General features: G+C 39.2%; 1 protein-coding gene across 6 annotated transcripts in view; it reads right to left on the reverse strand.

The window, feature by feature from the left end:
• LOC120314788 (prothrombin-like) overlaps positions 1-15,681 on the reverse strand; it is a 53,341-nt gene that overhangs the window by 22,202 nt on the left and 15,458 nt on the right. For 5 of the 6 annotated variants that reach the window (XM_039358267.1, XM_039358250.1, XM_039358276.1 and 2 more), the window contains one exon: positions 12,480-13,574. The exons of the other annotated variant lie outside the window; for it this stretch is intronic. In XM_039358267.1, the coding sequence (XP_039214201.1) occupies positions 12,480-13,574 (1,095 nt within the window). The remainder of the gene's footprint in view (positions 1-12,479; positions 13,575-15,681) is intronic. 6 annotated transcript variants of the gene reach the window in all.

Below are 15,681 nucleotides of genomic sequence, written 5' to 3' on the forward strand. Positions count from 1 at the left end.
AAATAGCCTCTTTATGAAGTGTTGTATCTATTGAATAATCTAGCTTTCAAGAATTTGGGATCTTGTTTATCAACTTCAAGGATTAGAAGGCATATCTAGAAAGACAAAGGTTGTCTTCTTGCTTGCCAGCTGAGATAAACATTTTACTCTGTTACAAATTTGACTTAAGGGTTTGTTTCTTTGATGTTTGCAACTTTCCAGTGTAGCCTACAGTGCCTCATATTTCCCAGTGATCTCTGATTCAGACCCTGCTTAGCTTTCAAAGCTTAGAGAAATTCAGCCAGGAACTACCAGGCACAATGAATTCTAAATTCTTGTGGCCAAGGCAAAATCATTGGGTGAGATTAGACAGCAGATAGAAAACACACCATGTTTTCAGATTATATGATTCCTACTGCCATTTGCACACTACAGTAGTACCGGTAGCCAGTGATAGGCACTTCATTGGTTTTGTAATCAGTCAAATGAACAAGCTGTTGTAAAACCATTTGCTATTATGCTAGGATGCCTACTCTCCATGAAAGCATTTCCTTGTCTGTCAATTAGCATATTATCAAAGAGTGTAGAGGAGAACAGAGATGGCCATAAAAAAATAAATGGCCACCACTGAGAAAACATGAATTTAATCTGGGAAAACAGGAAGGTATGAAAAAGCTTAGGATTGCCCTGCCATATATCTCTTTGGTTTCAGAGAGAGGGAAGGGGAAACACCCTCAGCTTTTTCAAGATTTTACTATTACAGCTTATAGCAATAAAGTAATCCTAGTATTTCTTGTGGTATTTGTTTCCTGATTATCTCAAAGGGTAACAGGGAGGAATTGTAGATTTCTCTTCCCTTGCAACCTAGGAAAACTGTTCTGTTAAATCAGTGGGGTCGAACGACCATTTCACGGGGGTCGCCAAACAACGCAGTCCGCCATTTTTTCCCCTTTTCCTTAGCTGTGCTACTCCCTTTTATTCTATTGGCTTTTGAAAGCCAATAGAATAGACTCTCTTGAATAGAGTCTAATCTATTGGCTTTCAAAAGCCAATAGGAATTGTCCGGGCTGTCTCTGCCCTGCTGAGCCCGCCAAAAGTCCCATTCTGCAAACGGTGCTGCACCAGTTGAGTAGTCCTTGACTTACGACTGGTTGAGTAGTCCTCGACTTACGATTGGTTGGGGGTCGCGGCATTATAAAGGTTGAGAATCACTGTGTTAAATTAAGGTAAAGCGTATGTATGAAGGAGATTTTGGCTTGACTAAGGTTTGAGATTTAGGTAACTGCCTTCATGGGTCTTGCCCACATCAACCATGTACTGAAAATTATTCCAACCCACTCTGACTTGATGATCCATACAACATTCCCACCAGACTTGTTATTTTACATACCCATGTATGTATACACTTTTCATTATTAAAAACAATCCCAAAGAGGACTGGTAAAGTTGTTTCAACTTTATTTCTAATTTTGAATAATAATGAATATGAATAATTGAATAAAGCTACTCAGCAAAGTGACCCCACTGGTTGTTTGATTATTTAAAACTCTTTTTTATATGATAAGATCTTATCAGTTTGAATATGTAGTCACCAGGAATTGAGCTTCACTTGGGTGAGTTTTTAATCTTCACTACAGATGATGACGTTATTTTTATCTCCCTCTCTGCTGCTTCTAATAGACTAGACTTGATAGCTTTACTAGGAAATAGTGCCGGCACTGCCATTATCTCAACAGATCCAGCCTACCTATTAAAATTAAAGAGTAACCTTTACATTATTTTGGATAAGGAAAAAAAAATAACATGAAACATTTTGAATAAAGAAATAAAACCTGGGGTCTTTTAGTTCTTTTGAACTACAACTTCCACAACTCCTTGATGTTCTCTGAGTTGGCTGGACTGATGGGACCTGAAGCTTAAAACATTTGGAAGGCCCTAACTTTATTTGAAAATTCAGACTTTGAATTATTCCAAAGTGATACAAAATATAATTTAAATTTTTCTGATTCTTATCTGAGACAAAAAGTAAATGTTGGAGATGAATTACCAACCCCAGAAACTTGCCACTTTCTATCTGTCCCTTTCACAAATGGGTTAATATCTGTTATCTCTACCAGAGGTTGGCAAATATTAGTACTAGGTCAGCTGGAAACAACTCTTTGGCCACTTGTACAAAGAGCAATTACACAGTCTCCTCCTCTGGTTGAGAAGAGGATTTGAGGACTAGAGAATTAACACACGTTACACAGGAGAGATGATTGAGAAATTTCCAACTCAGGACTTGGGTTATGGGTCTTATATGACTGCACTGAAGACTGCAAGATGAGATGTATCACTTTAGCAATACTTGGGGAAAAAAAGCAGTCAGTCAGATCATATAATAATAATAATAATAATAATAATAATCATCATCATCATCTGACAACATCAAGCACACTGAAGTCAAGAAAAAGATTAGAGGTGAATACATCAAGAGAGTGAAGAAGATCTTAAAGTCCAAACTCAATGGAGGAAATACTATAAAGGCAATCAACACCTGGGCAATTCGTCATTAGGTACACAGCTGGAATAGTGGACTGGACTCAAGCAGAACTAAAAGCAATGGATAGGCAGACCAGAAAAATAATGACAATGAATCATGCCCTTCATCCACGCAGTGACATTGACAGACTTTATCTACCAAGGCAAATAGGTGGGCGTGGAATGCTACAAGTACATCAGATGGTTGAAGAAGAAAAAATGGCTTTGGAAGAATATCTGAAGAACAATGATGAAGATGCACTGAAATTAGTATATCAGGAAGGCTTACTGACTACTGGAGAGACCAAACTGGCCTACAAGAAAGACCAAATGAAGAACAGAATAGAGGGATGGGAAGACAAAGCACTACATGGCCAATACATTAAAAAAAATAGCTGGGAAAGCAGATAATAACAAGACCTGGCAATGGCTAAGAGCAGGAAAATTGAAGAAAGAGACCGAGGGACTAATTCTGGCTGCACAAGACCAAGCCTTAAGGACAAATGCATATAAAGTCAAAATTGAGAAGACAGCAACAGACAGTAAGTGCCGCCTATGCAAAGAAGCTGAAGAAACAGTGGACCACCTGGTAAACTGTTGCAAGAAGATTGCACAGACTGACTACAAGCAGCGGCATGACAAAGTAGCAACAATGGTGCATTGGAAGATCTGCAAAAAATATCATTTGCCTGTAAGCAAAAACTGGTGGGATCATAAAATAGAGAAAGTCATAGAAAATGATAAAATTAAACTGCTCTGGGACTTCAGAATTCAAACAGACAAGCACCTGCAACATAACACCCCAGACTTAACAATTGTCGATAAGAAAGACAAAAAAGTCTGGATAGTGGACGTGGCAGTGCCTGGAGACAGCAGAATAGACGAGAAAGAACTGGAGAAGATAACAAAATACAAAGACCTACAAATAGAAATAGAAAGACTGTGGCAAAAGCAAGCAAGGGTAGTACCAATAGTAATAGGCTCCTTGGGTGCAATCCCAAAACAACTGGAGCACCACTTGAACACCATTGGCATTGACAAATTCGCTATTAGTCAATTGCAAAAGGCGGCCTTACTAGGAACTGCTTCCATCCTGCGACGATATCTGTAATACCATCAAACATCCACATCTGCCTATCCCAGGTCCTGGGTAAGGACTCGATAGGTAGACAAAATGCCAAATCCAGTCTGAACATCTGGCTGACTGTGCGATGATCCATAATAATAATAATAATAATAATAATAATAATAATAAAGTTGGAAGGGACCTTGGAGGTCATCTAGTCCAACCCCCTGCTCAGGCAGGTAACCCTACACCATTTCAGAAAAATGGCTGTCCAGTCTCTTCTTGAAAAACTTCCAGTGTTGGAGCATTCACCGCTTCTGGAGGCAGGTTGTTCCATTGGTTAATTGTTCTAACTGTCAGGAAATTCTCCTTAGTTCTAGGTTGCTTCTCTCTTTGGTTAGTTTCCACCCATTGCTTCTTGTCCTGCCTTCAGGCGCTTTGGAAAATAGCTTGACTCCCTGTTCTTTGTGGCAGCCCCTGAGATATTGGAACACTGCTATCATGTCCCCCCCTCATCCTTCTCTTCATTAAACTAGACATACCCAATTCCAGCAGCCATTCCTTATATGCTTTAGCCTCCAGTCCCATAATCATCTTTGTTACAGAGAAGAGCAAGAAAGTTAGAAAGAGCAAGAAAGTTAGAACAATTAACCATTGGACAACCTACCTCCAGAAGCGGTGAATGCTCCAACACTGGAACTTTTTAAGAAGAGACTGGACAGCCATTTGTCTGAAATGGTATAGGGTTTCCTGCCTGAACAGGGGGTTGGACTAGATGACCTCCAAGGTCCCTTCCAACATTATTATTATTATTATTACTATTATATGATCTGTCTGACTGCTTTTCCCCCCCAAGTATTGCTAAAGTAATACATCTCATCTTGCAGTCTTCAGTGCAGTCATATAAGACCCATAACCCAGGTCCTGAGCTGGAAATTTCTCAATCATCTCTCCTGTGTAACGTGTGTTAATTCTCTAGTCCTCATATTTCTAACAATAGTTGGCTCCTCTGATTGCCTAAAAGGTCACAGCTGTCTTTTAAGCCCATGATCCTCCTCACCGGGGAACAATATATTTTGAACAAGATGATGTAGATTCATAGGATAATTGCAGAGCTCGTGGGAGGCCCTTCTATACCTGCCAGCCAAGAAGGAAATTGGCAGCCTTCATGCAAATTAACATAACTATCAGTATAACTATCAGTAGGGAACAAATGAACTTTGAATAGAGAGATCTTGATTTATATATTGTCCTATATTATAGGAATCACCTAATGATGTTTCATCACCTACGGAGGTGCAGATCTCAGATATGATTTACCCCATATAGGTTTAATACATTGTTATTATATCAGATAAAACATAATCTACCATCACTCTTCTTACTTTAGGGCCATAAATTAAAAGTAGGTAATGGGATAGGAAAGGGCTGACTTTGGGCTGCTGTTTCTAAATGTCAGGCTCAATTTGTAATAAGGCCTCCCTAATCAGAGATTTAATTAATGAGAGGGCGGAGCGGGCACGTATTACTGAGACCTGGCTGGGCCTGAAAATGTGGTTGTGGTCCTTTCTAAGATATGCCCAGCTAGGTTCGGGGTGTACTATCAGCCTAGACACTAGGGCAAGAGTTGAGGTGTGGCAATTGTCATCCAGGAACCACTTTTGGTCTTCAGGAGTGCTGCACCACAGGTCACCAGTTGTGAGACCCTGTTCATTAAATTGGGTTCTAAGGATCAGTTGGGATTGTTGCTGTTGCACCAACCTCCCTCCCAGTCAGGCTCTCCTTGAATTATTTCTGGGTTGTCAGTGGAGTTCCCCAGATTCATGGTCTTGGGGGACTTTAATCTACCTTCTCAGTGAGATCTGAGGTGGTCCAGGGGTTTATGGCCACCATGAAAGCCATGGACCTATCCCAAATCATCCAGAGCCTGACGAAAGATAGTGGCCGCACATCACATCTGGTGTTACTCTCGGAAACTGCTATGTGACCTAAAATTAGGGGACTTTTTGTGTTCCCCTTGTCATGGTCACATCATGCTGATTACTATAGGATTCTCTGGTGCTACCATCTACTGCAGAGAGGCCAGCTCCATTAGATAGGTTTGCCTTCCCCATGACTGATGGACCCCGATGGGGTTCAGAGGGAGCTGGGAGTGGTTATTGCAATCCATTCAAAGCTTTTGTTGCCACTTGGAATAAGGAGGCAGATGAGGCAGATTGCTCCTATGTGATCTCTCCTTTCTCGTGGGTGGATTTGGCATTCCCCATGGCTCATGGAAAAGTTAAGGCAGATGAAATGACAGAAGAAACATCTAGACCATTCCTGGCATTCTACAAGAGAAAAACTTGACTGGACACAGGTTAGAGCCACTATTAAGGACTTCCATGTGGTGGTAAAGGTGATGAAACACCAGTACTTCTTTGCCTTTATTGCCATCTTGTGGCTCTATTTCAGGTGACACGTGCCTTCTTGGGTAGAGGGAGCTCAGGGAACCCCTGGCAGGGACTTGTGGAAGAATTTGTTTAACATTGGTTAGAAATTTGCTCATATTTACTCATAGTTGGATGCTGGGCTGGTTGCTAGTCCAGAAAAGATGTTTGGAATGGTTTGAACCTGTTGAGCTGATGACACGGACAGAGTCTTTAGGATTGTGAACTCAGCCATCTGTTCTTTAAATTTTGCCCCTCCTGGCTTGTTAAGATGGCCCAGGGGTGTTGTTGATTGGATTCTGGCAGTAGTAAATTCTTCAAGGCAGGGAGTTATTTATCTTTATCTCTTGATTCTCCTTCTCCTCAAAATGCCATTGCTGAAGCCTATGGACAATTTTCACCCAGTATCTAAATCTAATTTGCTTTTTGGGGAAACTGGTTGAGAAGGTAATAATAATAATAATAATAATAATAATAATAATAATAGTAGTAGTAGTAGTAGTAGTAGTAGTAGTAGTAGTAGTAAAGTTGGAAGGGACCTTGGAGGTCATCTAGTCCAACCCCCTGCTCAGGTAGGAAACCCTATACTATTTCAGACAAAGGGCTGTCCAGTCTCTTCTTAAAAACTTCCAGTGTTGGAGCATTCACCGCTTCTGGAGGCTGGTTGTTCCACTGGTTAATTGTTCTCACTGTCAGGAAGTTTCTCCTGCTTCTCTCCTTGATTAGTTTCCACCCATTGCTTCAGGCGCTTTGGAAATAGCTTGACTCCCTCTTCTTTGTGGCAGCCTGAGATATTGGAACACTGCTATCATGTCCCCCCTCGTCCTTCTCTTCATTAAACTAGACAAACCCAATTCCAGCAGTCGTTCCTTATGTGTTTTAACCTCCAGTCCCCTAATCATCTTTGTTGCTCTTCTCTGTACTCTTTCTAGAGTCTCAACATCGTTTTTACATCGCGGTGACCAAAACTGGATGCAGTATTCCAAGTGTGGCCTTACCAAGGCATTGTAAAGTGGTATTAACACTTCACGTGATCTTGATTCTATCCCTCTGTTAATGCAGCCTAGCACTGTGTTGGCCTTTTGGGCAGCTGCAGCACACTGCAGGCTCATATTTAGGTGATTGTCCACTAGGACTCCGAGGTCCCTCTCAGTTACTACTATTGAGCAAGTAGTTGTACAATAGCTTCAGGGACTCAGAATGAAGCGGATTACCTGGATTTTAACTCAAATAAAAATATAAGATCCAACAGCTTTCTAGTTTATTTGCAGACAATTTCATTTTTTCAGAAACCTGAAGAAACAAGTTCAATTAACTGGACCAAATCTCGACCAAAAGGAAAAAAAAAAACCTAGAGCAATATGCAATGTTGAAGTTCAAAATCCTGAGAAAAGCTAGTTATGCAGTTTTTAATGAACTTAGGTCAAAACTGAGAACAACCCTACTTGAAAATCCTCAAAGGTAAACAAGCTCAAGAAGCATGGGAGATAAACAGGTATCAACAATCCCCATAAGAAAAACTGAAAAATAAGTCTGGCTAGATGAACAGTAGCTTTACTGTCAGGCTTAGAAAGATGTAAAGGAAAAGAAAGCAGGGGTTAATGAGGAATACAAGTGATAGCCCAAGGTTTAGGATTGAGCTGGGATTTAAAACTCAAATAAGATGAGGTTAGTGAGGGGGGTAAGTTGAGTACATCAGAAATAAAAAAAAAGAATCAAGACAGCTATTCATTTTTTGTATGGGAAAGTAATAAAAGGATATAGGGAGAGGATGGGATTATTTTAAAACTTTGTCTCAATTGATTGAAGAAATGGGGAAGGGAGATAAAATTCAGGACTGAGAAAGATAGAGCAAGAATCTACTTGCAACCTTAAATGAATTTAAGAGTTCAAGGTCAAATGAATTAAAGTAATCTAGAATTTACTATAATACTTAAAGACTTGTGGACAACAGGAAGAAGTTTGAAAGATTAGAGAAAGAAAAACAGAATTATATTATTCAAAAGGGGAAAGGAGGGCTCAGTAAATTACTAACTAGTTGGTTTAACTGACATCTGTAGCTCGGCAAGATACTTAACCAAAGGTCTAAAGGCCCTTAGATTTTTTTTTTTACTAGAAGCTGGTTTTGAATTGTCAGCAATGGGTCATACAAGTTATACAATTATTATCACCTAAAACAGAGAACCAGCATTCTCTGTAAAAATGGGAAAGTCTGTAGTGAATCCTTGCAGACCTTCATGTGTAAAACTGACCAATAACATTTATCAATTAAAAAGCAATGATCAGAATGCCTTCCTTATCTGTGAGCAAGCACCACTTAGTACTTCAGATCAGCATAGGAGTGAGATGCCTCAATGGAACTTCAGTTACTGAGCTCAAAGAGCAAGTTGGATACCAATGCAAAGGAAGAAGACAGCTGTTTTGACTCATGCAAGGAGTCCCTAAGTTCTAGTTTCACTGAAGTCACAGCTGTGTCAATATTTGTCGCATGCAAATGTTAGACCAGGTCCTGGAACAGCGAAAAATACAGACTAGCTATTCTACACTGGAGTTCTAAAACTTATTGCCTCAGAGATCCACAACTGCTTATAGTAGAGACCGCATGTAAATTTTATCACAGAATGCTTACACCAGTGGGAAGTCAGTAATTTTCAGAGACAATTTTTTTTAAAAATAAGTCTCCACGTATGTGGAGGACATTTTGAAAGTGTTTAGTAACAAAGCATCTGCTTACTAGAAAGTAAGCTGGTAATATTGTCCTCTACTACTGTTCTAATTTCCCAGAGTGCTTTAACCTCGTTAGATTTTATTTTGTTTTTTTCTGGTCAGATACACACGCTCCTAAAGAAAGAACTAGAATACAACCCATATCATATATTTTACTTTCCAAGAATGTCTGCAGGACATATAAGGGTCCTTGAAGCATTATTGGAAATAAAGATTCCAACTGAAATTTCTTTGCTTCACAGCATACTTGTTTTCATTTTTTTTAAAGGAAAAGAATCATATGATAAATATATGACAAAATGTCACAGTACTGTAATGCTGCAACATTGTTGTAAACTGCAATGCGGTGATAGCACTACTAACTAGGAAACAGCTCACCAAATTAAAAATTTGTACAATATTCCACATACAGTATACCCATTAACAAACAAAAACAGGTGCTCCAGGGCTCTGGTCTGGGCCCAGTACTCTTCAACATCTTCATCAACGATTTGGATGAAGGGATAGATGGGGAACTCATCAAATTTGCAGACGACACCAAGCTGGCAGGAATAGCCAACACACCAGAAGACAGGCTTAAGATACAGAAGGATCTGGACAGACTTGAACACTGGGCATTAACTAACAAAATGAAATTCAATGGTGAAAAAAGCAAGGTTCTACATTTAGGCAAGAAAAACCAAATGCACAAATACAGCATAGATGGCACCATGCTCAATAGTAGTAACTGTGAGAGGGACCTCGGAGTCCTAGTAAACAATCACCTAAATATGAGCCAGCAGTGTGCTGCAGCTGCCAAAAAGGCCAACACAGTGCTAGGCTGCATTAACAGAGGTATAGAATCAAGATCACGTGAAGTATTAATACCACTCTTCAATGCCTTGGTAAGGCCACACTTGGAATACTGCATCCAGTTTTGGTCACCACGATGTAAAAAAGATGTTGAGACTCTAGAAAGAGTACAGAGAAGAGCAACAAAGATGATTAGGGGACTGGAGGCTAAAACATATAAGGAACGGTTGCGAGAATTGGGTATGTCTAGTTTAACGAAGAGAAGGACAAGGGGGGACATGATAGCAGTATTCCAATATCTCAGGGGCTGCCATAAAGAAGAGGGAATTAAGCTATTTTCCAAAGCACCTGAAGGCAGGACAAGAAGCAACTGGGTGGAAACTAATCAAGGAGAGAAGCAACCTAGAACTAAGGAGAAACTTCCTGACAGTGAGAACAATTAATCAGTGGAACAGCCTGCCTCCAGAAGCAGTAAATGCTCCAACACTGGAAGTTTTTAAGAAGAAACTGGACAGCCATTTGTCCGAAATGGTGTAGGGTTTCCTGCCTGAGCAGGGGGTTGGACTAGATGACCTCCAAGGTCCCTTCCAACTTTACTACTAGTACTATTACTATATATTCAACTAGCTTTTCATGAAGAAACCATTGTTAGAAATTGAGGGTTCAGCTTCAAATAAAATAATGTGTCAAAGTATTTGCTCTGTACAAGTAGCACAATCTGTTAGCCTCTATTTTTCTTCATAAAATAGGCAACACTGAACTTGCTTATCTATACTTTATTAAAAGTAGGTAGAATTGTGGATTTGAAGAATTATAAGAAATATATGTTTTGTACACACATGCATTTCCAAATAGTGTTTACTAAACAATCACACAACAGCTTCATTGTGACATATCTATTGTTCAACTGTACCATTTCAGGCAATAATAAAGAGGCCAAAATGCTGCCTTGCAGAAAAGAATAACTACAAATATTATCCCTATCAAATCTTGTAGGAAAACATTTACCTTTAAATACATTTTTAGGAACCACAGACTGTAGCTTCTTAATATGAATTAACATGAGTAATGAGCAAAACCTAATTCTTATAAACAAGGATCATTTTAAAAAGTACAAGAAGAAACAAATCTGGCAACTAAATCAACTCATTTTTAATTTTATCCTTTGTATGCTATAACATGAATATAGTATAGACTTCCCTTCTATTAATACCAAGTTTATTTAATTTAAATACTTAATTCTCTAATTTACAGTCTAAAATAGACCAATATAGCAATATGTGCATAACATAGTTTCTATGTTATTGAATACAACTTTGTTTTTCTAACTGATCTCTGTCTCATAAATATGCTGTAAAACCCAAGCGGAAAGAGATAATTTTTTGTATTTTCCTTTCTGGGCCCAAACAAATGTGTTTATCTTATTTTTAAAATAAAGCCTCTATTTTGTAGTTTATAGGCTGTAAGGCTACCCTCTATAGCCTACTTGGATTTATTAAGCAAAGAAAAAAGCTAAATTCTTCTTATGCAGGTGAACCAAGAAAGTTCAGAGTATATGAAATAGCAATAGTTAAAGAAATTAAAAGTTTCACCACATTGCACGATGAGACTTGGGAAAGACTGTTTTATTAATTTCAATATTTACTTGATCTCAAAAAGAAATATTTTGTCTATGTCACAACTACCAGGGCATATAATTCTCAGCAAGACTGAAATATGATTTTATTTAGCCTGTCCAACATCATGTATGACCTTGCAGAAGTTGTGTGCACTCATCAATCATATGATTCCGCTAGTTAATGGACAGAGTGCTCTCACAGCCACATTAAACATTCCATGTGGAGGGATATAACTAATTGAGTTATTCAAACTATTTAACTGAACCACCTGATCCGTGCTTGTATGCATTACCACTGTACTTTTTTTTAAAGAACTGCAAATAGATAAATAGTCCTCGCTCAGTTTAAACCAATATTGACTGTGCAAAAAAGGTTAGTTAGTGAACATTTTTAATAAATAACTTCTGATCTATTCACTGAGCCTAGCATCCAATTCAATCATAGGCACTGATACCGAGAATTGAGTGAAATTTGAAGTCAAATGTAGATAGTCTTCAACTTACGACTTCATTACAATTGTAAATCGAGGACTACCTCTACCTGCACTTTTCTGGTATTCTGTGCTTTTAAGACATCATATTGCCCTTTCCCCCAATATAGAAAAAGCGGGGGGGGGGGAAGGGAATTATTGTTTTTACTCTTTGTACATTGGGTTTTTATTTTCTGTAAGCCACCTAGAGTCACTGAAAGTGAACAGGAGGTCATATCAATTCTCTAAATAAATAAAATAAATACATAAATTCCAGATAATCTAAAATAAATGCAAAGCTCAGCTTCCCAATTCTGCCTCAATGACTTCTGCCACAGTACTAAAACCAACACCCTCTTGAAGAATAAACATGTTACTGGGCGAAGCCTGCTCCTGCACAATGATACATTCTTCCTCAGTGTTTGAGACCGCAATTTCAATGACATCTTTGTGCTGGGCAGAGCTCTCTTGTGCTGCACTGTACTCAGTGTTAGAGATGAGGACTTCTGCTTTCCTGCCAGGCTCTGCTATACTCAACGTGTGCACTACCAATGCAGCAGGCTGCTCTGAAACTGAAATATCCTTGTGATCTTTAATGTCAGATTTGGACAAATCCTTGACTATATTGTCTTTGTACTCAAGCTTGTGGCACTGAAGTTTCTGAGGGAGGCTGTAGCCTACACCACAAATGTTAAACTGATGGGGCTCGTCACCATGACAGGCTTTCTGATGACGTCGGAGTTTTGTAGCTAGAGGATAGGATTTGGGACAAAGGTGGCAGCAGAAAGGCCGCTCACCTGTATGCAAGCGTTCATGAGCTCTTAACGTGTGGGGATCACGCAGTGCTTTCCCACATACTGTGCACAGATGAGCCTCACCTGTGTGAGAAATCAGATGACGGTGCAGCTCAGGATGCTGTGGGAAGGCGTCTACACAGAAATGGCAACGGTAAGGACGCTCCCCTGTATGTAACCTAAGATGCCCCCGTAGATTGCCTTGCTGACGGAATGACTTGGAACAGTAGGGGCAAGTATAAGGACGTTCCCCTGTGTGCAGGCGCATGTGGTTCCGCAGTGATCCTGAATTGGCCAGGTGCTGTCCACATAACACACACTGGTAGGCAGAAGAGATAGAGCTTCGCTGTTTAACTTGATGTGTCTTGTGATGGATACGAAGGGAAGGCCGCCGGGCAAATGATTTTCCACAATCTGGACAGATATAGGGACGCTGGCCTGTATGCAGTACCTGATGTTCTTGAAGATCACGCTTGGTGCCGTATGTTTTGTGACATTGTGGGCAGGGAAAAGGACGTACCCCGCTGTGGCCCAGCATATGTGCTCTGAAACTCTCTTCTGAACTATAGCTTTTGCCACATTCTGTGCACAAGAATGGTTTGTGATCAGTGTGCACAAAATGATGTTTTTTCAGGTGGCAAAGCTGAAGGAAGGCTTTCCCACACTCTTTACACCTGTGTCGTCTTTTAGTGCTTGGTTCTGTGTGAGCTGAATCATCAAGCTTGTATCTATGTGACTGCTCCTCTTGTCCAGGATTCTCTGCCCTGTCTTTGGGTGTACTTGGAAGATAACCATTCGAGATTCTTTTGGTACCAGATTCTTTCCTTAATGTCTCTACATTATCAGCCAAAATGGCACTGATGCAAACTGTACTGCATGGTGGTGGGTTTGAACAGGTTTCAGCCAATGTTGCATTTGGCTTTATCTCAGCCATCTGCTCTTCCTGAGAATCTTCTTTGCCTTCATGATCCTTGGAAACAGGATATCTGTTAAAAAGTTTATTATTTCTACTCTTAATTTTGGTATCCCACTGTTCAACTTGCAAGGAGGACGTTCTACTGCTTTTTCTTAGATTGACATCTAATCCAAGAATCTGTTCCATCTGTAGCTTCTTATTTAACATAAAAACACAACGGGCTTTGTCTTTCAGCTCTGCAAATTTGGAAATACCAGGAATACCTGAAGAGTTGAATCAGGAACTGTTAGCTCTCTTAACAAAATATCGACTAGTTATAGTCACGTTATAGTAAAATGTATTAATTCCATACCTTATCACACCTTCGGCCTTTGGAAATATAACTCAGGACACAGATTAAATAAGTAGTCATCAATTGACGTAGTCATCAATTGATCGAATTGTAGTTTTGAGAACTATAACAAGGGCATTTTACTTGAATTATAAATATCCTATATAGGTAGTCACTGTTTAGCAATGTCATTGGACAATGACTGTTCACAGTTATGACAGTGATGAAAAAGTAACTTTGCAACCGACCCTCATATTTACAACCTTTGCAGGTCTGTAAAGCAAAGGAAAGCTGCAGTAAGATCATAAGCACAGTTGCAAGTTCACTTAGTGACCACTTTACTTAACAACTGAATTGCCTGTCCCAATTGGGGTAGCTAAAAGAGGATTTCCTGTCTTTTTCAGACTTGTCCATACTTTGAGCTTCTACATAAAAATATGTTGCAGTAGTTATACAGATATTAAAGTAAATCAGAGAAAAACTCTTCTCGAAGGATTAAAATGGTTTAATATTTTTATTTCATTTCATGCTAAAATCTGTGGGAAAGCCTTCGAATAAGATAATTTTCTGTATATTTATTGAACAACTGCCAGGTTTTGGAACAAAATGCAGCAGTTATAAGAACTGAAACCAAACACAGGTTTGTAGATTAAAAAAAAAAAAAAGAGTCTTAGTGTTTTTTTACAAGTGCAGGATCTGCTTTTTTCAGTTCAACCGAGTGTTGATCCATTTGGCTGTGGTAAGAATTTACCGAATTTATCAGTTTGCCACCTGACCCTGACATCATGGGTTGAGACAGAATGGCTGGACCAAAGTCATCCAGCCAGCTTTCATGGCTAAAGCAGGACTAGAATTCGCATTCTGCTGGTTTCTAGCCTGGTGCCCTAACTACCGGACCAAACTAGCTTCCCTTTGTAATATAATTGTAGAGTCAGAGGTGAAGCTCCTTGGTGCCCTGGAGGAACGGACTTCAAATCTGGTGAAAAGGCTAGCGAATGTCGTTGTTCTCATAACTGTTCTCCCTGCTGGGGCAGAGAGAGGGCCTGGGCCTCTCAGATGTGGTAGGGGGCCCGTGCCCTCTCCCCGTCCCATCACACCTGAGAGGCCTAGGTCCCCTCTCTGGTGCTCTTTTTAACAACCGCCATTGGGAACTAATTAAAGATTGTATGATTAGATGGGCGCAGAATTTTGGCGAGCCAGTTTCATTGGATACCTGGGAAACTATTTGGGTGAGAAATGTCAAATTTACACAAGCACAGAATTTAAGGGAGAATTTTTATAAAATGTTTTATAGATGGCACCTTGATCCACAAAAAATGTCTTTTATGTACCCCGACTTACAACCTAAATGTTGGAGATGTGGTTGTATGGATGCTACTTATTATCATATTTGGTGGTCATGTAGAGAGATAAAAGCATTTTGGATTAAGATATGGTGGAATATCCAGAGAATTTTTAAAAGGAGGGTAAAATTTACTCCACAATTATTTTTGTTAGGTATAGTTATTGATTGTGATACAAAGGAGGTTATATTGATGTTAAATTTGATTACAGCTGCGAGGCTGTTAGTAGGACAATATTGGAAGAAGGAATCTTTGCCTACATTGCAGGAGTGGTTTCTTAAAGTGTCTCATTTGGCGGAAATGGCAAAGATTTCGGCTTTCTTAAAGGGACAAACGCAAGAGAAATTTCTTGCTGTTTGGGATAAATGGATAAAATTCATACAATTTAAACTTGATATAAAAAAATATTATATAGTTTTCTCATAATTTTTAATTATATATACATATATTTTTCATTTTATATTCTTTTTTTTTAAATATAAATTTTTTTTAATTTTTTTTAATTAAGCCTATATTCTGCTCTGGGAGGCCCTGGGGGGGGGAAGGGGGGGTTTGGGTAGGGGTGGGGGAAGGGGGGTTTTGTTGGGTAATGTTTGTTTTTTATTTGTATATGTTGTTTTTTTGTTTCTGTATTGTCTTTTATTTTCTGTAAAATTTATAAAACTTTTTAATAAAAAAAAAAAAAAAAAACAACCG

The sequence above is a fragment of the Crotalus tigris genome, unplaced genomic scaffold, assembly GCF_016545835.1.
Source record: "Crotalus tigris isolate CLP2741 ecotype Arizona unplaced genomic scaffold, ASM1654583v1 scf7180000017576.4783729, whole genome shotgun sequence".
In the NCBI taxonomy this organism is placed as follows: Eukaryota; Metazoa; Chordata; class Lepidosauria; order Squamata; family Viperidae; genus Crotalus; species Crotalus tigris.